At 34.1% G+C, this 25,155-nt stretch overlaps 3 protein-coding genes across 3 annotated transcripts; all 3 read left to right on the top strand.

Moving 5' to 3' along the window:
• The first annotated feature begins 1,877 nt into the window (after positions 1 to 1,877).
• On the top strand, positions 1,878 to 2,342 carry LOC113777324. Its single transcript, XM_027322357.1, has one exon. The coding sequence runs from the start codon at positions 1,878 to 1,880 to the stop codon at positions 2,340 to 2,342; it is 465 nt and encodes a 154-aa protein (XP_027178158.1).
• Positions 2,343 to 10,774: 8,432 nt separating this feature from the next.
• On the top strand, positions 10,775 to 11,546 carry LOC113777325 (F-box/kelch-repeat protein At3g06240-like). The gene is made up of 2 exons (XM_027322358.1): positions 10,775 to 11,416; positions 11,508 to 11,546. Exons 1-2 carry the CDS (start codon positions 10,775 to 10,777, stop codon positions 11,544 to 11,546), a joined length of 681 nt encoding a protein of 226 aa, XP_027178159.1.
• On the top strand, positions 11,450 to 13,476 carry LOC113778831. Its single transcript, XM_027324334.1, has 2 exons — positions 11,450 to 12,043; positions 13,175 to 13,476. Exon 1 carries the CDS (start codon positions 11,549 to 11,551, stop codon positions 12,032 to 12,034), a length of 486 nt encoding a protein of 161 aa, XP_027180135.1. The 5' UTR covers positions 11,450 to 11,548; the 3' UTR covers positions 12,035 to 12,043; positions 13,175 to 13,476.
• The last annotated feature ends 11,679 nt before the right edge of the window (positions 13,477 to 25,155 follow it).

A 25,155-nucleotide genomic window follows, 5' to 3' on the forward strand; every position in this document is an offset into this window, starting at 1 on the left:
TGTTACAACTACTGCTTACTCTTTTAATGTAAATGGCCAAAAGGTGGGATATGTTAAACCATCCAGGGGTATTAGACAAGGAGATCCCTTTTCCCCTTATTTATTCCTTATTTGTGCTGAGGGGCTGTCCAACCTGATGAACCAGAGACTAAACAGTAAAGCTCTAACAGGTGTCAAAGTAGGGAAGGAATGTCCAATGCTGTCTCATTTATTGTTTGCTGATGACTCTCTATTTTGCTGTAAAGCTAGTATCCAGGAAACTGAACAAATGAAAGGGATGTTTGCTATATATGAACGAGCTTCAGGATAGGCCATCAACTATGAAAAGTCTGCTGTGTTCTTTAGTGCAAACACAAACAAAGAATTGAGGAAGACCATATGTGCGGAGCTTGGAAATATGAAGGAAGCTGCAAGTGGGAAATACTTAGGACTCCCTATGATGATAGGCAGATCAAAACAACAGGTTTTTGGCTATATCAAACAAAAGGTAAAAGACAAGCTACAAGGATGGAAGAGAAACCTATTAAGCCCAGCAGGAAGGGAGACTCTTATCAAATCAGTGGCAATGGCACTTCCCACATATACCATGTCATGCTTCAAGCTTCCCAAAGTGCTGTGTAAGGATATAAGTCAGATGATAGCTAGGTTCTGGTGGAATGGGGGAGAGAAAGAGAGGAAAATACATTGGACTAGCTGGAAAAAAATGTCTCGGGTGAAAGGTAGAGGGGGACTGGGTTTTAGAGACTTGGAAAAATTCAATGAAGCTCTCTTAGCCAAACAACTATGGAGAATACTCACCAATCCAAATTTGCTGGTGAGTAAGGTGATGAAGGCTAAGTATCTAGCACAACCACAGAACTAGAACAAGGATCCACCTCGAGCAGCTTCTTGGATCTGGAAAAGCATAATGGGAAGCAGGAAACTGTTGACAGAAGGGATAGGGAAGAGAGTAGGGGATGGAACAACAATCGATATCTGGCAGGATATTTGGGTACCAGGGAGTGATGATGGCAGGATAAAAACTCGGAGAGATCCACAGTGCACCATAAGAAAAGCAGATGAACTGATAACAGATGGAAATTGGAATCAAAGAACTCTGAATCGTTGGTTTATAGAAGAGGATATCCAGAAGATAAAGGCTATACCACTAAGTATAACAGGCTGCCAAGATATACTGTATTGGAGATACACCAATTCAGGCGTGTTCACTGTGAAGTCAGCCTATGATGTAGCAATGAGTACAAGTCAGCAACAGCACAGGGAAAGGATGCAAGAGGATAGAGGGGGAACGAGCTATGACCAACAGAGCTCAAAAATCTGGAAAGGGGTGTGGTCCTTACAGATGAAACACAAACTAAAACATTTCATCTGGAGGTGTCTGCATCATAGCCTACCAGTAAATGAACAAATAAGCAGGAGAACAGGTAAAGGCAGTCCAATGTGTAGAAGTTGTGGGGAAGGGGTGGAAACAATTGAACATATGCTGTTTTTTTGCAACACTGCTGAAACCACCTGGAAGCTAGCACCAATACAATGGGATGGTTTGAAGGATATGAGAAGCAATTTTGTAAGATGGTGGGAAGGGATATTAGGCGCAAAAAAGAGGGAACAAGGTAAGGAGCATATAGCGCTAACTGTAAATATCCTCTGGCAAATATGGAAGACGAGGAACAGGAAAGCTTTTGATGAAAAAGATGCAGATCCAAGGAAGTCAGTACAAAAAAGCTATGGTAGAATGGAATGAGTATATAGAAGCCCAAAAAAGTTTAGATGGAAAGTTCATTCAACAAACAACAAGTTCAAATAGCAGCGAGGCATGGAAGCCACCCTCAAGAGGACAAATAAAGATAAATTCTGATGCTGTATTTTCACAAAACATGAAGAGAACAGGTATAAGTGCTGTGGCTAGGAATGCAAAAGGAAAACTGATGAAAGCATGGGCAAGAGCTGAACTAAAAGTTAGCGAGCCACAAGTGGAGGAAGCAGCAGCAATTCGGATGGGAATGCAAATGGCTTGCGATGCAAACTGGAAGGAAGTAGAATTCCAGGCTGACTGCAAGGAGGTAGTGGACATGATCAACAAGGAAAAGGACCAGCATACCAGGATAGCTACTGTCCTTGAAGACATTGCAAATATGAGATGTTTGTTTGAACAATGTACTTTTTCTTTTGTTCATAGAGCTGGAAACAGCTGTGCACATAGCTTAGCAAAATTTGCGGTAAAGCTAACTAAAAATGTTGAATGGGAAGAGTGTTTTCCCATGTGGCTCCATGAGAGTGCACAAAAGGATTACAAAGGGAGAAATTCTGATGTATCCAATCTTGTAATATCAAGTTCATGAAATGAAGTGAATTTATGATGTTTGACACAAAAAAAAAAAAAAGTACATCACTTTTTAAAACAAGAAACCTATATACAACACTATACTCAGCATATCTGATAAATATACAATCAAAAGTTTTAGAACCTATTTTTCCTTTTTTAGATTTAGGAAATAGTATTTTAGCAAGACACTCCTACATTCTTAAATATTTCAAATTAGGTTTATAACATTTCCATAATTCATAAGGTGTTTTACTAGTTCTTTTATTTGGAAATCTATTTTGTAAGTGACATGCTGATAAAATAGTCTTTTGAAATATTCAATAAATGCAAACATGTTTTGGGGTGTGGAGCTGGATATTGAACATGCTAGAGATGTTCAATAAGTTTGGCGTCTAGTTGCCTTCGAAATGTTTGTGTTGTTGAGACGTGTCGAGTGAGACAATGGAGCATGTATTTTCGAAGGGTCAGGTTGCGAAGGACGTTTGGAATTACTTCGGTAGTATGTGTGGGTTAACATATTCAAGATCATCATTGCGGGCTCAGGTAGTGGCTTGGTGGGTTTTTTCACCTAGAACAGAAAAAAGGCGATTTATTTTTTCAGCTCTTCCAAGTTTTATTTGTTGGCAGATTTGGAGGGTTAGGAATAAAGTGTACTGTGAAGGGATCCACTTGCGAACTGCAAGTATTTGTCATGCCATTATTTTAGAGGTTGAGTCAGTGGTGGAAATCCACTTTAATGAGAGGCTTGGGTTGCAAACGTTTCCTCAGCTGTATGAATGGTCAGCTCAACCGATAAGTGTTTTTGGTTTTAAGTTTGTTCGTTGGAAGGCGAAGGAGGTTGGGATGTCAACGCTGAATACGGATGGGTGTTCTAAGTGCAACCCAGGAGTGAATGGCAGTGGTGGGATTTTACGTGATTCATCAGGGCTGCCTCTACTTGCTTTATCGACTTTCTTTGGAGAAACATCTAGCTTGCGTGTAGAAGTGTTGGCCCTGTTAACTGGTCTTCGAGTGTGTGCTCAGAAGGGCTTTACAAATGTGAATATACAATCTGTATAATGATCTTGGTTGGGATTCTTCAAAGGTGCCTTCAGTGTCTATGGCAGATTCGAAGGGAGGCAAGGCAGATTTGGAATTTGGCTCAGGACACGACGAGGTTCTCACATTACTACAGAGAGGCTAGTAGAGTTGCTGACATTTTGGCTAATGTGGGTGCTTCTCATCGTCAACATCTTATCCTTATTTATGATCATGTAAGTGTGATTCAAAAGTTGACACACGGAGAAATCCAACTAGCTAGGCTAGGCATGCCTTCTATTAGGAAGATGATGATAGGCTAAGCAGCGGTAATGATTTGGTTTTCTTGTTGAAAATTTTGTAACTCCTACATCCTTATTTGAATAAAAGGATATATTTGCATAAAAAAAGGGAATACCATCATGATTTGGATTGAAAAAAAAAATGCTAGAGATAATCATAATGGACAGCAACCACAATGTTCCATGACTAGTTGAATTCCTAGACGACATAGTGGTTCCAAGGCAAAGAAACCATTGAACGAGAGGTTAGGTTGTGTCGAAGAATCGATATTTGGCAGAGAAAAGTGGAGATACAAATAGCTCATCTTTACATGGAGAGATTGGATCTGATTAAGAGAGTCTTTAGATGGGGTTGTGAAGCACTACAAGCTTATCAAACGTATTAGCCTTTCCTAATATGTTTAGCACTTACATGCCGTTTTCTTGTGGCTTATGTTTATTATATTATTAGAGATGTCAACTACAACCTAACTTAATTATGTTGGTCCGTCCAAATCTGTCTACTGATAAGTGGATTTGGATATGTAATGAATTTTGAACGGGCTAAATGGGTATCCAAGTAAATCCATTTAATTGGTGGGTAATGAATTGACTCGACTTATCAATTTATACCTATTTAAAAATAATTATACATTTAAATTCAAGTTTTAGTGGGTGTTAAGCAGATAAATTTGAATTTCCTACCAATCTAATAATAATAAAATGTAATTATTTCTTGTCAAACAATATGCAAAAAACAAAAAAAAATGAGTAGACTTTCAAGTGAGTCATAAATGGGTAATTGGGTATACCATACTCATTTATTAAATGGATATAAATTGGTTGACTCATTTTGACCAATTTATTAAATTGGTTTAAATGGGTTGATCTAATTATACCCATTATCCATTTATGACCAGTCCAAAGCCGTCCGAATCATCCATTTTGACACCTCTATATATTATCAACTGTTTGTAAGTTGAGTAGCATCAGATGATATATCTAATTTAGGTAAAGAGTAAAACAAAAATTTGAAAATTCTGTTCTTATGCTTTGTCACCTCTACAACATGCATGGTTATCATATCTACAATCTGTCATTGGTTTCGTCATATTAGATTCAAATATTGTTTGATATTATATTCATTTCAATTACATTTGTGACATAAGAAACTTTTAGACGTTTGCTCAAACTAAAATGTTTTTCAATTAAACTATGCATTGAGGGTGATTTTGACTTTTATAATATGTGATTATAGAAAAAAAACCATAGGTAAATATACTTTTTGGTAGACTCTACAAAATTTTTTGCTTTTAAAAAAGAGAAAATCGTTCAAAACGTCATTCACATTTTGCAAAATGACTTTTTTCATCCCTCACTTTTAAAAGTGTACTTTTACGTCCTTTACAAATTCACATTGGTCAAATTTGATCCCTATCTAGATTTTCGACTAGTTTTTGATCGGAATTCACCGCGTATCTTGCACGTGATCATTTTTTAAGGGCAAAATTATCAAATCAAAATCTACATAATCCGATCTATAGTCCCTCATATTTCACAAAATAAATTTTTTTGTCTCTTACATTTCACAAAATGAATTGTTTCATCTCTGACGTTTTACAAAATGAATTTTTTTATCTATCATATTTTACAAAATAAAATTTTTCATCCCTCATTGATCATGTGTATGAATAACTTTTTTTTTAAACTCATGTATATATCTATTTGATTTCACTTGAATAATATGAAAAGCATGTAATATATCTTTATTTGATTTCATCTAAACATACTATTCAGGTAAAATTAAAATAGATATATATTTAAAAATTTTGTTAGTTTTTCACTCATGTTCATTTCCTTTTACTCGAAAATTGAAACCAAAGAAGACATTTAATCCTAAATATTATCAAGTGTTTATATTGAATTAAATTTAGGCAAAAAAATAAACAAAGGAAAAGTATGACAAAAAGAAGTAAGTGATTGACACTTTCAAAATTTAAAATAATCACAAGGCAAGAAATTCAAATGTTAGTATTAAAGGTAGTGAGTAAAAATTTCAGATTTAAACTGCAATTTGTTAGCATGACTATAAATCGAATTAGGACTGATTAGTTAGATGGCCTTATTAGACAACTCAATAAATGAATTATTACCAAAATAGAAAAGGGTACAAATATTGAATAGATTCACATGGTGAAATCAAATATATATATATATATATGGATGGGGTTAAAACAAAATTGTTAGATTTAAACCCATGTATATATCTATTGAATAGCATATGTACAGCTACAATTAGTCTGTTTAGGTGAAATCAAATAGAGATATATTACATGCTATTCATATTGTTCAAGTAAATTCAAATAAATATATACATAGATTTAAAAAAAAAATTATTCGTACACATAGTCAATGAGGGATGAAAAATTTTATTTTATCAAATGTGAGAGACAAAATAATTCATTTTGTGAAATGTAAGGGACTATAGATGGATTATATAAATTTTGATTTAATAATTTTGCCCTTAAAAATTGGTCATATGCAAGGCATGTGATGAATTCCTATAAAAAACTAGTCAAAAATCTAGGTTGAGACCAAATTTAACTAATGTGAATTTGTAAAGGACGAAAAATTACACTTTTAAAAGTGAATGACGAAAAAAGTCATTTTACGAATTGTGAAGGACGTTTTGAACAATTTTCCTTTTAAAAAATTTAAAAGGTTGCTGTAAAAGCAAATGAAAATATACGAAGGACTTATTAACCTAATGACAAGCTAAAAGCAGATGACATAAACAAATTAAAATAGCCCCTTGAAATAACAAAACATTTCAAACAAGTAATTTAAAAGCACTTTGAGAAGCATGACAACCATATACATATAATTTAGAAAGCAATATCTCAAAAAAAATTTTCATCATATATACTACCATATAATGTTAATACTTGCCCCCAATTTTTTTTTGTTTCCAAAAGTCAAATCTAGATGAATAGAAGACTACGTTTTGGTAATGAAATTAAAAGCATATACTACTTACTCAAAACTAAATTGAATCCATTTAGAAACCAATATGTATTGGTAATGAACCTTTGGATGTTGGGTAGTTTTTGGAATATTTATAATTTTTCAACTTTTTAGGTTAGTGAAAAAAAGTAATAATTAACAAACCTAATTTTTCTTGCAAAGAACTACTGCAAATAATTTTCTTTCTTCTTTTGAGCGCTAGTTCAAACTTAGACCTTGTATATTTCTAACTAGCACAATGTGGTAGATTTAGGGCCTCTATAATTGCCATTCTAAATTGCAACTTACTATGTGTATACTAATGCAGTGAGGCAACATGTAATAAAATAACACAGTTTGTCATTCATTGAAAGTTATGTTTCGTAGTGAGTTCCATCCATTTATTTTTAAATCAAGCCAATTTAAGCCATCAACTTTACGGTGCTCAAATTTCAACTCAGCACTAGCTAATCCCCAACTTTATGGTGCACTTGCTCCAATAATTGCCAAGAGTCCGGCCTCGTGGATCGATCTAAATCCATAACGAAAAGACACTTGGTCCCATTAATAATGCAAAATTTTTGGTTTGTGGATAAATATATCTTTTTAAAAAAATTTTTCTAACAAAGAAAAGATGGGATTTAAAAAACGGAAATAGAGCAAGGGAATTTGAACCCAAAATGTAAACTTGGAAACTAGAGGTGAAAAACCGAAATATATCATAGGAAAAATGCTTGTTTTTAGGTTACATGAACCTACTTGAACAATTCAATTAGGTTATTGTGAGGACTTGCACAATTTTGTCCCGTGTCGGAAATTTAGAAGGAAGTGATTAATATATTAGTTCTGAATCACGGGCTACTAAATAATTTTGAATTAATCATTTTGAACCCATAATTTCAATTTAAAAAGTTATTGGATCAGTCCAGTGAACACAAGGCGGTACAAAGGGTATCATAGCAAATTTCGCATAGTTTCTATGCTGGGTACGTCTGGGATCAGTGGTGTTATATTTCAATTACACGAGGGATTGCAAGAAGCTAAGTGTTGTGTGGGACTAAGTGCCCTGTTTAGGAGCCATCTGTGAGCAATGGGTGAGTCTGGACCAGTGGTATTATGATTTCGGTTACGTAAGAGAGTACAATGAGTTAAGTGATGTATGGGACTAAGTACCATACACCTAGGACCAGTGGTATGGTGACTATCGTCTCTGCACGAGGCGAGTTTGGAACCAGCGGTGTGTAAGGAAGTACAAAGAGCTACGTGCTATGTCGCGACTAAGTGCCATTCAATTATTTAGTAGCTTGATTGTTAATTATCGTTGAAATTACGTCAATTGTCCTAAATATCCTTAAAAAATTTTGGGATTATATGTGCTTAAAATTGACTCATTAAGGATCAATTTAGCATATAAATCAAACACTAAGAATTTTTCTAATAAAAAACCGTGATAACTATCCACGTGTCCACTAACCTACTCACAACTGGGGTTGTAAACCAGTAAAATTAAGTCGAGTTTTGGCCTAATTAAACCGAATCTCGACTGAATTTCACCAACATCGAATTCAAACTCGAACTCGACAGGCCTTTGATGTAAAACTCAAGTTTGAGTTTGATTTCAAATTCGAGTCTAGTCGAGTTTGAATTTGAACCTACTCGAGTTTTAAAAAAAAATAATTATTTTATTTTTTAAAAAATGAATGCAATAGTCATTGTTGCATAGTCATTGTTCTTAATAAATAATTAAAATATTAGAGATATATATATAATTTCACTATTAAAATAATTGAGTTTGATAGGTCGATTTGGTCGACTCGAATTCGATGTTGACCGAGTTTGAATTGAGATTTGACTGCTCACGCATGGATTTGTTTTGCAACCTTACATAGGGATGGACACGAATCGGGTATCGTCTTATGCACCATTTGACTGACTCAACTCACACCTTGCGGGTCAATCACTTTCTGACCCTCACCTGTCCTCACCTATCGGTGGGAACCCGATTATCAGATAGTTGTTGAGAGAGGGTTGGGTCAATAGGTGCTCACCGCGTTCATCATTTAATTTTTTTAAAAAATGATTTATAGTAATTTAATTTTATATTTTACATATTTAAGACTCAACAATGATTTTTTTTTTTTTTTGAAAAAGGTTTCCTACCAAGAAACAAACAGGCAAAGAGAGTACAAGAAAAATTTTTAAAATTAAAAGAATTTAAAATCAATGAAAATTTGATACAAGTAGTGCCTTTTTATAAAAATATATATTCCATTTTAATTAAACTCTTTCTTAAGAAATATACGATCATGACCTTTATAAATGAAATTTTGTAAACAAATTATATTCTCTCATATTTGTTTTGTAGTGCAATACTCAATGAATTTATTTAGTTATATATATATATATATAGAGCATTCGCGAGTTCTCAATCTTTTGACCTTGGCTCGCTCAATCTTTTGACCTTGGCTCGCTCAGTGTATAAGCGAGTATCTAACTCATTTTTTATTCAATCAAATAATATGGATCGGGTATCCTATTTTTAGGATCCGATCAAATCGGATATAGTAGGTATTGTGGTTGACAGGTATTTTTGCCTACCCCTAATCCCACAGAATCACAACCATCCACTTTCCCAAGTAAGCTAGAACGTGCAACCACCAGCTTTTGGGTTGGTAGTCACCACTAAGCCATTTAAGGCTTGGTGGGGTGGGAGGCAAGGGTCCACCTGTTTGTTGGTAAGAGTGGTAATGGGGTGGGGGATCCCTTCCCTCCGCCTCATTGCCTATTAATTTCCCCCACCGCTCGCCCTGTCCCATCCCGCTGCCCCCGCGGGGTTAAAAAAATTTTATTATATAATTTCATTATAATTAAATTTGAGCAAATAATCAAGTACTAAAATATCAATACATCATCAAATTATTATTCATTGTAGTTTCACAATTGAAACTCATAAAAATAATTAAACAAAGTTATTTGAATACAATCTAATATGATAAAACAAATATAATTAAAATAATTAAGTTTTCACTTTGAATTTTGATACAAATACAATTACTAAATTATTATTGTGTTATTTTTTAGAAATGTATTAATAAATTTAGTATAAATAATTAATAACTTTTATTAATAAATATGTATAATTAGTAGTATATTGATAATATCATTATATATATAATTATGTACACACACACACATATATATATATATATATTTTTCAAACGGGTGGCGGGGCGGGGGATGGGACGAGAGAATATACCCCCGGCCCATTTCTAAACAGGGGGAAAAAATTCCCCCCGTCCCCGTCCCACCCCCCCAATGGCCCCCGCAGGGTGGGTGCCCATCGGTGCCCATTCCCACTGCCATCCCTATTTGCTGGCCTTTTAAAAAATTTAGATGGATGTGTAGTGCACCTGTTTGGTCCGGTGATAGTTTAGTCTCTATTTACCTCCTTAGACCCAGTTGAATTTCTCTCTTAGATTAGGATAATATTCCCTCCCTTTTTTTATAACTGACGTTTAAGAAATTTGCTCTAATGTACTTTTATCTGTCGTTTTATTATCCCCATACAGTATTAATTATTTTTTCACAATTTTACCCTTTTATCTCTCTTTTTCACTTAATTACTACTCCTAGTAATTATTGCTTCTCTCTTTGTAATAACCCTAGTAATTTTAGAAATATTTAGTTTGGTGAGAGTTAGTTTGCATTGTTTTTGGCCTAGTAAAATAGCACAATTTAATACTCTAATGAGAGAAAATATGGGTGAATTGGATAATTAATGAGGGTATAAAAAAAAAGTAATGTATAGATTTAAACAATGAAAAACTTTTTTAATTGATGTGTAAAATCTTAAACGTCAGTTATAAAAAAAGGGAGGGAGTATAAGGTACTTTAAATAAAGTCAGGATTCACACAAAAAAAAAAAAAAAAGAGTACGCTAGAACGTGCCCCCTCATAATGAAACTGAAAAAATGGGGCAAAAATGAAAAAGCAACCGCTTTCACACTGCGAAGCGGATCCAGCCTATAAGCCTATAACAGCAGCGAAAAAAGGCTACAAGCCCAGCCCTCTCTAGTCCCCATACATATCCCTACCCTCGCCAGAATCCCCGCCATCCATTCCCGCCATTTGCCTCCGACCGATCGAGATGCCGCCGAAGAGAAAGGGCCGACAAAACAACACTCACAAACCCACTAAACCAGACACTCCACCACCGACTAACAACGTCGTTTCAGGAGCCATGTCCGACTGCAAGTTACCCGAAGACCTGTTGCTCTGCATTCTCACCCGCCTTCCCGTGAAAACCATCCAGCGATTCAAGTGCGTTTGCAAGCCATGGCTGAAACTCTTGTCCACCCCAAAGTTCGTCAAGATGCACCGAGAGCAGACCACCAAGAACCCCCAAAATCACTCCCTTATCATCCACAGCATTGACGAGGTTTACTACCATAATATGTCCCTGTTGAACATCAATTCCACTGCTGAACAACCCATAAATCTTGTCAACCCTTTTCCTGTAATCTTCAAAGAAATGGACTTGGTGGGCTGTGTAAATGGGCTAGTTTGCCTCAGCTGTCCTCCTTTTGCCCAGATGATTGTCCTCTGGAACCCTGCTTTGAATCTCTCGAAAGGCATTAGGCAACCTAAGGGAGTAATCGACGAAACCATAGACAGAATTTCACTGGGGTTATGTTATGATGAAAGGAACGATGACTATAAGATTGTGATGATTACGTGCTTGAAGCCTGATGGATATACTCCGAAGAATTTCTTGAGGGCTTATGCTGAGGTTTACTCTGCTAACTTGGACTCTTGGAAAAGGGTTCGCCTTAGTTTTCAGTTTTCAATTACTCCAACTAGGAACAATGTTATTGTAAAAGGAAGGCCTTATTGGACTGCAATTATCTATGATCCGGTGAAAATGTTTCGTGAAGTTATGCTGTGGTATGATGTGGAAAACGAGGTTTTTAGGCATGTTCCTGTGCCGGATTATAATATGGATTGCACTAAAGGGGGGAGATTTGTGGAGTGGAAGGGTAGTCTTGCTATACTTGTGTACTCTCCTACTAGAGAGAGGGATGATTTTGTTGATGTTGTGGTTTATGATGAAGGCAAGGGACGTTGGGACACGAAATCTTGCCATGGTCCAATTGGACTGAAAATGGAGAGGCATATGCAATGCTCTAAAGATGGCGTGATTTTGGCAGAGACTCCAGAAGGAACGCTGTTTTTGTATGATCCTGTGACTAATGCGATCAAGGAGTTCCGGATTGCTGAAGCCATGAAAACCTCCTATGAGGCATTTAGCTACACAGAGAGCTTGGTTTCTCTGAAGGGGATGGAGAAGGTGAAGGAACAGGACAAAGATAAGTTCTGTATCAAGATGGAAGATTTGGTTATCAACTAAAAAGCATAGGTGACGGTGGTGTTTCTTGATATTTGCCTCACATGTTCTAGTTAACACAATTTTTCCCCTATTTTTGCGACTATGAAGTTGACTTCTTGAAGAGAATTTGGTAGTATTTGTTCTTCTTGGTGGTTAAATGTGCTTGAAAAAGTATGGCATCACTTTACACTTAGCTGTTGTACTATTTATAATCTGCTCTTTGGTGCTAATTTGTGTAGAATACCATGCAGCATTATGTTTCCGTGATTGTATGCAGCAGAACAATGCTTTTGAAACGAAAATGATAAGAATATTAGACTCGAATGAAAGAGACATGGTGAATTATGGTTTAAAGGTACAGGGGAGAAAACATTAGCCGCATTTTTTGCACTTGCATATGAGATGCATAATGACATGGCTATACTTTTCTTTATGAAAATCTGCCCACAATGACTTTTAGAAGCATCTAGTTATGATGCTTGAATTTTCATCAAAGGAATCTGCAGGGGGCATTTCCCCTTTTATTGAAGATGGACAAATAATTGTCTGGGATGGTATATTACATGGGATTGCCCTTCTTTTTGGTTCAAGGGTAACTGAAACAAAATAGGAAACAGTGTTGCAAGATATCTAGGTAAAACTATTCATTTCTCTTCTGTTGATAATATTGATCATCTACTTCAAACTGTTTGTTCTTACTCCTAAAGCTAGTATTGTTGGTTTACTGGGCAAAGAAGGTTTGGACTCTCTAGGATTCTTGGGGTTCTTCTTTTGTATGGCAGCCATATGCTTGATCTTTGATATTATTACTTATTACATCTCAGATCATTATTAGATATTTGAGAATATTATTAGATAATTTTAATATTGTCTTGATGATTGGAGAAGGGTGGTTTGGTTTCTCTGAGTTGTTCTTGTGGCTTTCAGCCTTATTCTTGATTTGTATTCTTATGTTCTCAAATAAATGAATTATCTACTTCGATTTTTTTGAGCATTAAAATTGGTACAGGTGGTTTACTGTATAAATGTTTCTCCCGTGGCTTGTTCTGCTGCTAAAGCTTAGGGGCTTGAAGCACACATACGTTTTACTGTTATTCTTGTCATCATTTGGTTATTTCCGCTTCCAGATATGCTAAAACTGAAAGTCATGTTCTTTTTCAGGACTGGATATCTCAACGGGATGGAATAAGTGAAAGGAAGCAGGGAAGATTAGCATTAATCATGAAATTCCATATGGATGGTTCTAGTCAAACATGGGGTGCATCGGACACAGTCTCTCTTTTTGTCTTAGTTGTTATAGGTGTTTTCTGATTGCGCTACTACTTTTGGAGTTGTGACCCTGTCACATTTTGTTCAGCTTAGTCAGGGACTATTATGCAGTAGTTGTTCTAATGCTTAACCATGATAAAACCTCGGTAGTTTTATATAAGCAGCTACTTACTACATGCTACATTTTGCTGTAAAGTACTATGGAGTGTTGTATATATTGCTGTGGTTTGGAATGATGGTGCAGTGATGGAAATGGTTTTGTGTGATCAAATTGAAGGTAAAGAATACTTTGAAAAAGTTCAAGTTGGATGATGAATATTTGTGTAAATATGACTGCAGGTGAAGAGGGTTTACTTCTATGAATGTAATTCAAGTGGATGGTTATCTATCAAGAACTTATTAACTGGTTTGAAATATTAGCAAGCCATTCGTGTTTCTATCATGGTGTATTTTCAGTCTTATATTTTTTGGCCAAGAAAATGTAGGCCTTCTTAAATTTAGTGGTGTCTTTTGCTTATGGGGAAAAACTTATGCATCTTTAAGTAATATTTGGGCTCTCGTCCTAGAGATGCTGCTAGAATTAATGTAAATGCCACCTGCAATTAAGCCATAACTAGAGCCTACAGTCTTGGCATGATATAAAGGGACACGATACAATCTCAAGTGAAAAATCAGGCCATTCAAATGGCAAATCGAAACAAACTAGCAAGATTCTTTCACCAAAATATTTTTGAACGTGAACAAATCAACCAACAAAAGCTCCAGTTTCCTCTTAAACATAAATAATAATGCCTTGAGATGGCAAATTCTTGGTAAGAATCTTGAATGAGTAGAATAGCTTCCAAGGTTTGTTTTCATCCTTCTCCTCTTTGTCAACCAGCATCTCCCAATAATTAATTTTTGAGCCGCCTCGTTTGGCAAGTGAATTTTTTGGGTGTTGTCTAAAATTTTACTGTAACTTATTATAGAAGTTTTTTAAAAAATTTTCGAAGTGTGTAAATTTTTGAATATTTTGAAGTGTATAGTTTAAAAACTTTGAAAATTTTTTTGAAGTTACTGTAACTAAAGTTTTTAAGAAACTTGTAACAGACAAACTTGGTAAAAAACTCAAGTGCCAAATATCAGCTTAGTTTGGAGGACTCATGATTTTTTTCCCTTCCAATGTGAGGTGAGCTCGGACAAGCCAAACTTAGCCATAATATTTTTTTTTTCAATGTGAGGTGACCTCGGACATGCCAAAACTTAGCTTATGAAATCCAATTGATAGGTCCAATTATGATTGAATCATATATTTTCTTTAAAGGATATGCAGGAAATGAGATACATATTCGACCATAACAGGCCAGTAGAAAGAAGAATGATGCAAGATTTCACGTTCTAGTAGCTCTTGCTAATAGTGGCTTTCAACTTCCACATTATCTAACTATATATAAAAGAGAGAGTTGGTTTATGAACAGTGATTTTTAATCAAGCGGTTATCCGGTAATTATGGACAACTTTGTTGGCTTTTGTATTTGTGTTTCAGGTGTGTGTTTGGTTTCTCCAACTAAGACCGTCCATATTATTTGTAATTGTCGGTGCATGCGAAGCGGCATGTGGGAGACGCACAAAGCTCTCCTGCCTGAGTAATCTTGTAAGCAAGCCATTGGATTTGTTTCTTTCTTCAATTGAAGGCTTGGGTTTGGCGGTTTTGCAATGTGAATTTTTCACTCTTTTGCCTCACTAATCTTCTGTGCAAGCCATCTCAAAAGCAACTTCCTTTTTCAATTGAAAGCTTCAGTTCCCTAATTTTGCAAGGTGAACTATTTGCTTTATTTCTGCCTTTTGGTGGTTTTGCAGGGTGAGCCCGTCACTCCATTTTTGCCTAAATCATATATTTCTTTGCTGCACTGTTATTTTCTTGTCACGAGACATGATTTGCTTGTTTTGCTCTTCTCGTTTCTCCCTTTATAATTAAAGGCTGTATTTAACATAAATAATTGAGGTTACTCCTTTTTGCTCAGTTATGATTGTAAGAAATCTAACAATATAAAAGAGAGAGTTGGATAATGAATAGTTTTTTTTTATCAAGAGATTATCCTGTAATTGTTCATGGATTTCTTGGCTATTTTCGTCAAGTCACTGCTTTCTTGGTTCCCAGCTAGCATAGTGAAATAAATTTGTTTGGAAAAGAATGCACGCATAAGTGGATGCAGTGTTCAATTTTCATGTAATAACTATTGCTGTGACTATGCATGTAACCATGCTCCGGACTGTCTTCCATGGAATTCCCAAAAATTGAGTTGGACGGAAAAAAAAAGGGCTGGCATTTTCATCAAAAGTAAGTGAAATAGTTTAAAGTGTCAAAGGTTTTAACCAAAAATAGTTTCTAATTTTGCTGCTTTTTAAAATGTACAATTATAAAGATATATTAGTCTATATATTTATATTTAGTGTGCATAATTATTAGAAAATTTTTAGTACCCTTATTTTTATTATTATAGTTTTCATTCTATTTATATGTGTGTGCTAATTTATGAGCTTATTTTCTTTTTATAAAAGATAATATCTAACAATACAAAAGGGGAGAGTTGGGTTATGAGTAGTGCTTTTTGGTCACGCGGTTATGCTGCAATTATTGTTGGATGTGGAGGTTATTTTTGTCAATTGACTGTTTTGGTTATTTCCAGTTGCGTGCCTCTCTTTCTGTGCAATTTATTACTCATTGCATTGGGTGGAGTGGTTGTCTACCATGTTGACAAGAAGCTTCTAATTGCATGATTCCCAAAAATTGAACCGAAAAAAAAATAGAAGTCCAACATTGTCATCATAGGTAACGAAAATTGGCTAACGTGTCAAGATTTGGAACTAAAAATTGTTTATAATCCTTCTACTATTTAAGACACACAATTATAAAAAAATATTAGTCTATATATCCATATTAAATGCATATAATTATTACAAATTTTTTGATGGCCTTATTTTTATTGTTATTTTTCCATTCTATAAACATAAAGTTATTTCCGTCTTGTATGTGAGCTAGATTGTTAACTTATTTCCTTTTTAAAAGAATTAATTTGTTATTTTACTAACATATTCGTATTTAATATATATAATTATTATAAATTTTTTTAACACATTCATTTTTCTTAATGACTCTAAATTGAAAAGCAATATGGTGTGCTATTTTTTTAGTCAAACATGTAACATTAATTAGATTGTTTCTTACATTAAAAAACTAAAGTACTCTAAATTTTTTAAAAATATATATATAATTATATATATAATACAAAAGGGAGAGTTGCCCTATGAATGGCATTTTTTGTCAAGTGGTTATCTTGCAAGGCTGCAATTATCTAACAATATAAAAGGGAGAGTTGCCCTGTGAGCAGTGTTTTTGGTCAAGTGGTTATTCTGCAATTGTTATTGGATGTCGGGGCTATTTTCATCAAATTGCCTGTTTTGTTTGTTTAAAGCAGGCATAGTTTTGGTACATTTACGGGACATGTTGAACGAATTGGTAATTGGTGGTGTAAAAAGTGAAGCTTTTGAAAGTTGATTTTTTGTGGTTAATTATTTGCTTTTAAAGTGTCCTGCAAATGCAAAATTACCTAGGAAAGAATTCATAAATTATTGTTGGCTTTAGTGACTTTAAAAATGGCCTTTATTACTGTGACATGAAATAAAATTTTTAAATGTTTTGTAAATGCACAATTATTGAGGAAACAATTAATAAATTATTGTTGGCTTGACATCAAATAAAATTGTTAAGTGTTCTGTAAATGCACAATTATTGTGGAAACAATTAATAAACCATTGTTGGCTTTAGTAACTTTAAAAAATGGGTTTTATTACTGTGACATGTGGTGATTAATTTTAACAATGCCAAGTTCTATGGTTTAAGTGCTTAATTGACTTGCCAGGTCCCCTCTTTTTTGTGTCAACAATGATTAATGCTTTTTTGGGAATGATTCACTTTATGATTTTCTAATTATCCTAATTCAAATGCAAAATAACCTTGTATAATTTTCTAATTTACACTTATGCATTCTATATAAGCGCCCTCATGCATTCTATATATTATTGTTATCATGTATTCTATATATTTCATAATTGCCAACCTTTAATAGAAACGATAATTCTCTAATGATCTGCATGAATTAGATAATAACATAGATCTATACTAATAAATGTACACAATAAAAAACAGTTAATACGGGAAATATTAGCCCGTCTCACCAGTAGAACATAAGCAACGCACTTAGTACTACTATTATATCTATGTGGCAGACAATTTAATTAAAGCTTAGCTTACTTTTTTTGTTGCACTTGGCTGGTGTAAGAGTAAAAGGCTGGGCTTATTACCAGTGACTACCTACAGCCCAAAAACGGCAGTATTGATATTGACCCTCCACTCAAGACTACGGGGTATCAACTCTGAATTGTTGATGCGATCATGCAAAGATGGTCAAGACCACCATGCTTGTTGAGCAATTGTTAAGGTTCTCATGAAAACGTGGATAAATTTTGGAGGTTCCCGAAAGAAGCTGCTCCATTAATTGTAGAGTTGTAAATGAGTCGAATCGAATCGAGTATCTCATGTTTGAATTCTGTTCGTTAAATGATTCGAATAACGTTCGTGTTCGTTTGTTAATTTTCGTATTTCAAATCTGTGTTCGTATTCGGCTCGTTAAGCAAAGTTCATGTTCAAGTTCGAGTTCGTGTTCGACTCGTTTAACATAAACGAGCAGTTCGCGAACATGCTCGAAATGCTCGAATCCAAATTATTTTAAGCCTTAAATATGCCATACAAATCATTAATCATTCTAAAAAATAATTAAAGTACTAAGTGACTAAATTCTATTATTCATTAACTATATAACTAACATTAACATAAAAATAACAAATAAAACCCTCCAAATATAAAAGTCTAGCCATAAAATTAACCCTAAAATTTGTCAAATGATAATTATGTCCATATTCGCAAACGTGCGTTAAAACTCGCGAACATGCTCGTGTTCGCTTGATTATTAATCAAACAAAAAAATTCGTTCAAACTCGGTTCGTTTAAGATTTCGAACAGGTCTTTCACGAATACGAACGTGTCGAAACGAACCGAGCTACCGAACAGTTCGGTTCGTTTTAACAGCTCTAATTAACAGGTGGAGGATAAGGGGCTTTTGAAATCACCAATTTCAATCGCACGATATAATACAGATAGTAACATAACACGTATATAGATATTAACACAACAAAATTTGACACTCTTTAAACACTGTACTGCAAAATCAATTGCATTCATTCAATTTCATATCAAATTGTTCCTACCATTCACTGCATCCTACAATCCATACTGTGATTGTAGAAGCCCCTAATCATCAATCATAAAGAGTTGGAAAATACTAAAAGTGGGATAGTAGCATGTGGTGTCCGAAATCCACATGAGCACATCTTATTGACAGGAAATGTTGATGTGGTTTATAGGATTCCTTAATTCACTATGTAAAGCCTAAACCCTCCAGGTCGCTATGTTAGAAGCTTCTTTCAGGGAATAGATATCAACAATTATCCAACCATCTAAGACACTTAGCGAGTTAGACTGTTTCTCTAAGCCCAATAGATTTGACCAACAATGACTCAGCAAATCGCTAATGCTAAGAATTGTCTAGCCCAAGTACCTCGGGATATTGTGAGGGCCTGTTATTGCCAAATTATTGTCGTTGAACAAAGGGCACAAGCATGGTTGTCCGTCCTTGTGGCAGATTTTGCCAATAAAGCAAAATTCAAATTATAAAGATGAAATAATGACACATAATTTTGACTCAATTAATTAACTTGTATCAACCCTCATGACGAGTAATTAAATACAGTTATTCACGTTTCTTACTCAGTCCTTCCAGGTAATTAGCAAGGTAGTCATTTGGATACATAATTAATTTTGTAGATTTCTCACTTTGATTTCAATTAAATTAAGTTCTTCTTCAAAAGAAGAACACAATACACACACGTGCGCGGACGCACATACACACACACATATTGATATGTTGTCAAGTAAATTCTTAAATAGGAGAAGTAAAATGAAATATAATTCTAGCCCAGAATAAAAAGAAAAAAGAGAAAGACCTAGTGATAGAGTAATTAATAAGATCAAACATATTGTATTTTTAGAATCTTGGACAATATTACAGGAGATATTTTTTTTGGGTGGGGGAAAGAAAGAGTTGTTTAACACTTTTAACTAAAGATATTTCAGAAACTAACAAAATCCACAAAGAATTCTATTTAGAGTCACTGAAAGGATCATCTTTAATCTCTTCTAGTGCTATTTCAACTTTAGATATTATGGGTGACTAATATATAAAAATGGTCTTGATCAACTCCGCTGCCTTCAATGGCCTTCATATATAATTGGTGAATAATGACCCTCCAATATAATTGGTATCCATTTTCTCATCGGTTGAATCCGTTGCCGCGTTAGTTTGTGGAGTGTTGGTTTTAACCGGTGGCTTGGTTGGCGCACTTGATGTAGAAGCGCATCTTCTGAAAAAAAAAAAAATGAAAGACCACAGAGCAAATAAGTTCAAAAATCATTAGATATATATATATATATATATATATATATATGCTATAGCTGTAATTCAAGAATGCAAAACAAAGCATTGTTGATGGTGATTTTATCCTTTTGAAGTCCATTGGACAGGGGAGAGCTCTTAGAGTTTTTACTACTGTTAAGTTCAGGATTTTGATTCTGTGCCTAACGGTTAGAAGTGAGAAGGGTGTGAAAAGGGGTGGAAAGGTTAAAAATAATAATAATAATAATAATAATAACTAGAGGGTTTCGGTTATACATTGTGGAGAAAAGCTTTTTGGAGCCTTTGAATATAAAACTTATTCTTCTCGTAATTGCTTCCACAAAATTTAACATCCTTGTTAAGGCGGATCAAGGTCACAAAACTATATATCTAGGCACATTTCAAGCATATTCAGCATATTATTGATGCAGCCAAAACTTCTGCGTGCGAGAAAAATTTTTAGCTGTTGGACAAAAACAATATATATAATGCACGATTGCAACCTTATCTAGCATGGAGAAAAATACCATAAATCATAATGTTCCAGACAACAAGTAAAACTAGATAAGATCAAACTTACATAACAATACTCGGAATCCGATGAGGATCGGAGCTGAGAACTTTTAGCAAGTTCTTTGGCACGAAGCTACCAATAGAAGCCATTTGAAATTGTCAGATACAAAAGTTTTCCTATAAAATTCTTCTTCCAAAAAGCTAAAAGAAGCTCTTCTGTTGTAACAAGAGAGCAAGATTTGTTGTCTTTGACAAAAGTATTGCTATAAGTCTATAAAATCTTCCGATTATGTTCTGACGAAATGAATGCAATCGGTATGACTATTTATAGACAGTCCTAGTGTTCTCCTTTTGATAAGTACGTATGAGAGGAAGCATCATGGACAGACCACTTTGTTTTTGCTTTTGTTTTTGTTTGGGTTATTTTTGTTTTTGGAGTAAAAGAAATGGACCACTTCTCAGAGGACAAAAACGAGTATTCCCCCAAAGTTTATATGTAAAGCAGTCAACGGTTGGCGCGGTCCACTTAAAAGCATTCACCTAGAGTTTCGAAAGCAAATGGTAAGAAAAGGGAATGGTACTTGACTACTTGGTGGATGATTTTGTTGTTTCTTTCGTTGTTATTTGTGTGCTTAAGTTAATGAAGCGATTTTATCTCTCACTGTCACACAATCAATCAAGTATTTAATTGTATGTTAATTGTTGTATAATTATTTTAAACATTATTGTTGATTTTCTTGTCTATTTCATGAAAGAGAATATCATATACACATGATGAATGAGGAGTAGATTCTCTTGTTAAATATTAAGACAAAAAATTTTATACACATGATGAGTGAGGAGTAGGTTCTCTTTTGTTGAATAGAAAATCGTGTATTTCATGACTTTTTCTTTGGGGTTCTATTTCCTTTTCATGTGGCAGCTTCAATTAAGCATTTAGTAACATGTTAATTGTTCAATATTTGGAATAGCTAATTATTTCAGACATTATTAAACGTTATTCCTAACTAGACTTGTGTAGTTTTCTTGAAAAGAAAATCATATTAACATGACAAGTGAGCAATAGGTGATGCAAAAAAGGTGAGATATGGTAGCCGAATGATTAAGCAATATTAGAAGAAAACAGTAATTGATGTGAACAATATTTCATCTAATAGTATTAGCTCTCTAGAATTGACATGCACCATGATCCACAAAAAGAGACAAGCATCTATTGAAAATCAAGAGGTTGAATTTCTTTTGTACTTTGAATTGACATGCATCTAAGGTAGTGGGGGTATCAATCAACTGAAATAAGGATGTTGTTGTGGTCAAAATATCATGCTCGTGCCCATTCAAATTCAACGTGTATCATGAAAAACGTGGGTAAATTTCAATTACCACAGAAAAAACATTCGATTTTAGTCAACAGTCAATGTGAAAAAATGGCCGGAGCAGACAGGGGATACCTATCTAGCTACATGACGCGTAGAGCTTCTCGGACGTGCCAAATTCCGATCTTCTCGGACGCGTAGAGCTAGACCTTGACATGCCTACGTTGAAGTGTGCAAAAATCTAGTAAAAATCATGTTTTTAATCACTTTTTTGCTCCGGATCCCTACAACCAACACAATTACCAAATATAAGTAGAGTCCATCAATTAATGCAATATTTGATCAAAATTAAAGGGTTGTTATAAAACTAATAAAGTAAGCTACTATAATATCAAGTGAAATATTGGAGAACATTAGAGAAATGGAGAGTGATATTCTTATATTCCAATGAATACAAAAGTCATCACAAAGGGTGTCAATGTACCTCTATATATAGGTACTACAAGATTAAAGGTACATCAATTCTATTAAACACCCACTACTACAAGAATATGAAGAAACCTATGAAACGGTTTCTCCACTACATGAATAGATTTATGGATTGTAACTTCTATACATAATATAGCCATAAATCATGAATTAATCCTCTTGGGAATACAAAGGGACATCCACATTTTAGTTGTTTCATAACACTCCCCCTTGGATGTCCATTACACAAAGAATATTCCTCGTTAAAACCTTACTAGAGAAAAACCCATCGGGACAAAAACCCTAGTGAAGGAAAAAGAGTACACTATTCTTGTGTATCAATTTCTCCCCCCGATGGAAACATCATTTGAGATCTTTTAATCGTCTCATTCCAATATTCTTCACTAATTGCACTGAGATATGGTACTTCAGGACCAAGTATCTCTTCATTTTCCTCTTGCGGTCTAAAAGGATCCTTATTAGGATCTAATGATCTGTCATTGGAGTACTTAATGTATGTGCCTTATTCATATAAAACCGCTTTAATACCTACCGGGTATAAGCAGTTTGGTGGACAAAAATTTCACTTTTCAAATGCTCAATTTGTAAACCAAGGCAAAATTTTGTCTTTCCAAAATTCTTGATCTCAAAATTCTTCTTCAAATATTCAACATTATTTTGAATCTCTTCAGGAGTTCCAATCAAATTTAGATCATCGATATATACAGCAATTATCACAAAATTTGATCCATTTTTCTTGATACAAACACATGGACATATTGGATCATTGGTATAACCTTCTTTAGTTAGACATTCATTGAGGCAGTTATACCATATACGCCTAGATTGTTTGAGGCCATACAAAGACCTTTGTAATTTAATAGAATAAATATCTTTAGCATTTGATTTGCATGCTTTAGGCATGTTGAATCCTTCGGGGATTCTCATATAAATATCATTTTCAAGATTCCCATATAAATATGCAGTAACGACGTCCATTAGATGCATATCTAATTTTTCATGTACTGCAAAACTCATAAGATATCTAAATGTGATGGCATCCACTACAGGTGAATACGTTTCATCATAATCAAATCCAGACCTTTGTGAAAATTCTTGGGCTACAAGTCTTGCTTTATACATCACAATTTCTTTTTTCTCATTTCTTTTTATCACAAATACCCATTTATATTCTATTGGCTTTACACTTTCAAGTATTTGGACTACATGTCCAAAACTTTTCTTTTAACCAGTGAGTCTAATTCAGATCACATCTTTCCATTTTGGCCAATCATTTATATACCGACATTCATCAATCGATTTAAATTCATAATCCTCATCAACTTTTATAATATCAAGTGCTACATTTTATTAGGTTCCAATTAAATTTTCTATGATTTCATTCTCTTCAGGAGTTGGCTCTTCGGGAGCGACCTCTTCAAGAGGTTGAATTTTGTCATAATATTTATTTAATCTCCGGAGTTATTCGAAATCAATTTATACCTTATTTAGGTAGGCCGGTCTTAAATTTATTCGTAGCACTTGTGCATGTCCTTCAGGGACATCAATTTTGACCAGAGTATTTTCTGCAGGAATAGTTGATTTAATGACTCTTCTGGAGTCGATAAATATAACTTTCTATAAATGAAGAATTTCTTGAACTTCTAGTTCACATTATTTTGTATGAGGATCGAGGAAATTCAATTTTCAGGTGATTTCCTTTCGGTTGATTTTTTCCTCCCCCTAATGTCGGGAATCGCAGTTCATCAGAATAAATAAATCATTTAATAGATCACTCATCAATATTTTACGATATTTAATCGTAAAAGGTGATTCATACCCGACATAAATTTTAAATTTCTTTGAGAGCCATATATAATATAAAGAGAGTATGTATAAATACTTGTCGGTTCTCAAATATTCTTACTTTTGTAAAATCATATATCCATTGGGATCAGTAAACTTCTGGTTTACTGCAGGTGATAATTATAAATCAAATGAGAATGAAGACAACTATATCGATAACCATTTCTCTCTCGAATGGTTATTATGATATAATTAACCTTTATCTCATTTGATTTCTAAACATGATCTCTATTATTGTCTCATTTAGTGTCTCAATTTGATATCCATTTCAACGGATATTCAAATTCAATAAATTTTTGAGACATGGTAAAAAGTAGTGCTTTATTTATGATAAACTTTTCTCCTACAGGGAGAAATATAGTAGTGGCTCTTCTAGAGTTTTCAATCACTTAAACACTACAACTGATTGTGTTTGTCTCTCTCATTGGAATATAGTGTATATAGTAGCACTTATTAATGAGACACATATCATTGTCACCATAATTCTTATGGGACAAATATCATCACCATAATCCTTTAATCCCAAATATTTAATATCCATTTCTTCTTCAGGAAGAAAAGTCAATTACTATCATAAATTAAATCAAGCATCATACACCTTCAGGGTGTTTAAAGAAATTGGCCATGTGAAGATGCTATTATAATTTTGATTTGTCAAATGTACTTCGGGACATTTATCTTCAGGATTCTTATTTTCTTGTCTTATCATTATTATCCCACTTCAAGTGGTAGCTTTTTCTCTTGTCATGATAAAATATATATTTACCAAAATCATAGTCATGGCAGCAACCATAACTAATAAATTGAAACTTAGTCACATTCACCTCTGGGAATGGACTAGAACTAGCATACAATAAGAACAGAATACTTCTCAAATTTTCTCTCAATATTGCCATTACAGGAGCATATTTGAGAAATCAATTGTGGAGAATATCATTTTCAATATATCTTATGAGTAAAATTTTCTCGACACAATTTCAACTGAGAAGTAATTCTGAAAATTGCATAATTATGTTCTTGTAGCCACAGGTAAATTTATCATACCAAGCTTTTGAAATAATGACCATCTTCTAGTGGTCAAATATTTTCGTTAAAGAATGATCATCTTCAGGTGATCGAATCTTTTTCTTTAAATATTTCAAAAGACAAGTAGATCCTCAAA

This window comes from Coffea eugenioides, chromosome 7, assembly GCF_003713205.1.
Source record: "Coffea eugenioides isolate CCC68of chromosome 7, Ceug_1.0, whole genome shotgun sequence".
In the NCBI taxonomy this organism is placed as follows: domain Eukaryota; kingdom Viridiplantae; phylum Streptophyta; class Magnoliopsida; order Gentianales; family Rubiaceae; genus Coffea; species Coffea eugenioides.

Bases quoted from the DNA above. Each gene is read 5' to 3' on its own strand.
- LOC113777324 (XM_027322357.1), top strand. From the start codon at position 1,878: ATGAAGAGAACAGGTATAAGTGCTGTGGCTAGGAATGCAAAAGGAAAA.
- LOC113777325 (XM_027322358.1), top strand. From the start codon at position 10,775: ATGCCGCCGAAGAGAAAGGGCCGACAAAACAACACTCACAAACCCACT. The intron at 11,417-11,507 runs GTTTACTCTGCT...TTATTGTAAAAG, and splicing joins TCTTGAGGGCTTATGCTGAG to GAAGGCCTTATTGGACTGCA.
- LOC113778831 (XM_027324334.1), top strand. From the start codon at position 11,549: ATGTTTCGTGAAGTTATGCTGTGGTATGATGTGGAAAACGAGGTTTTT.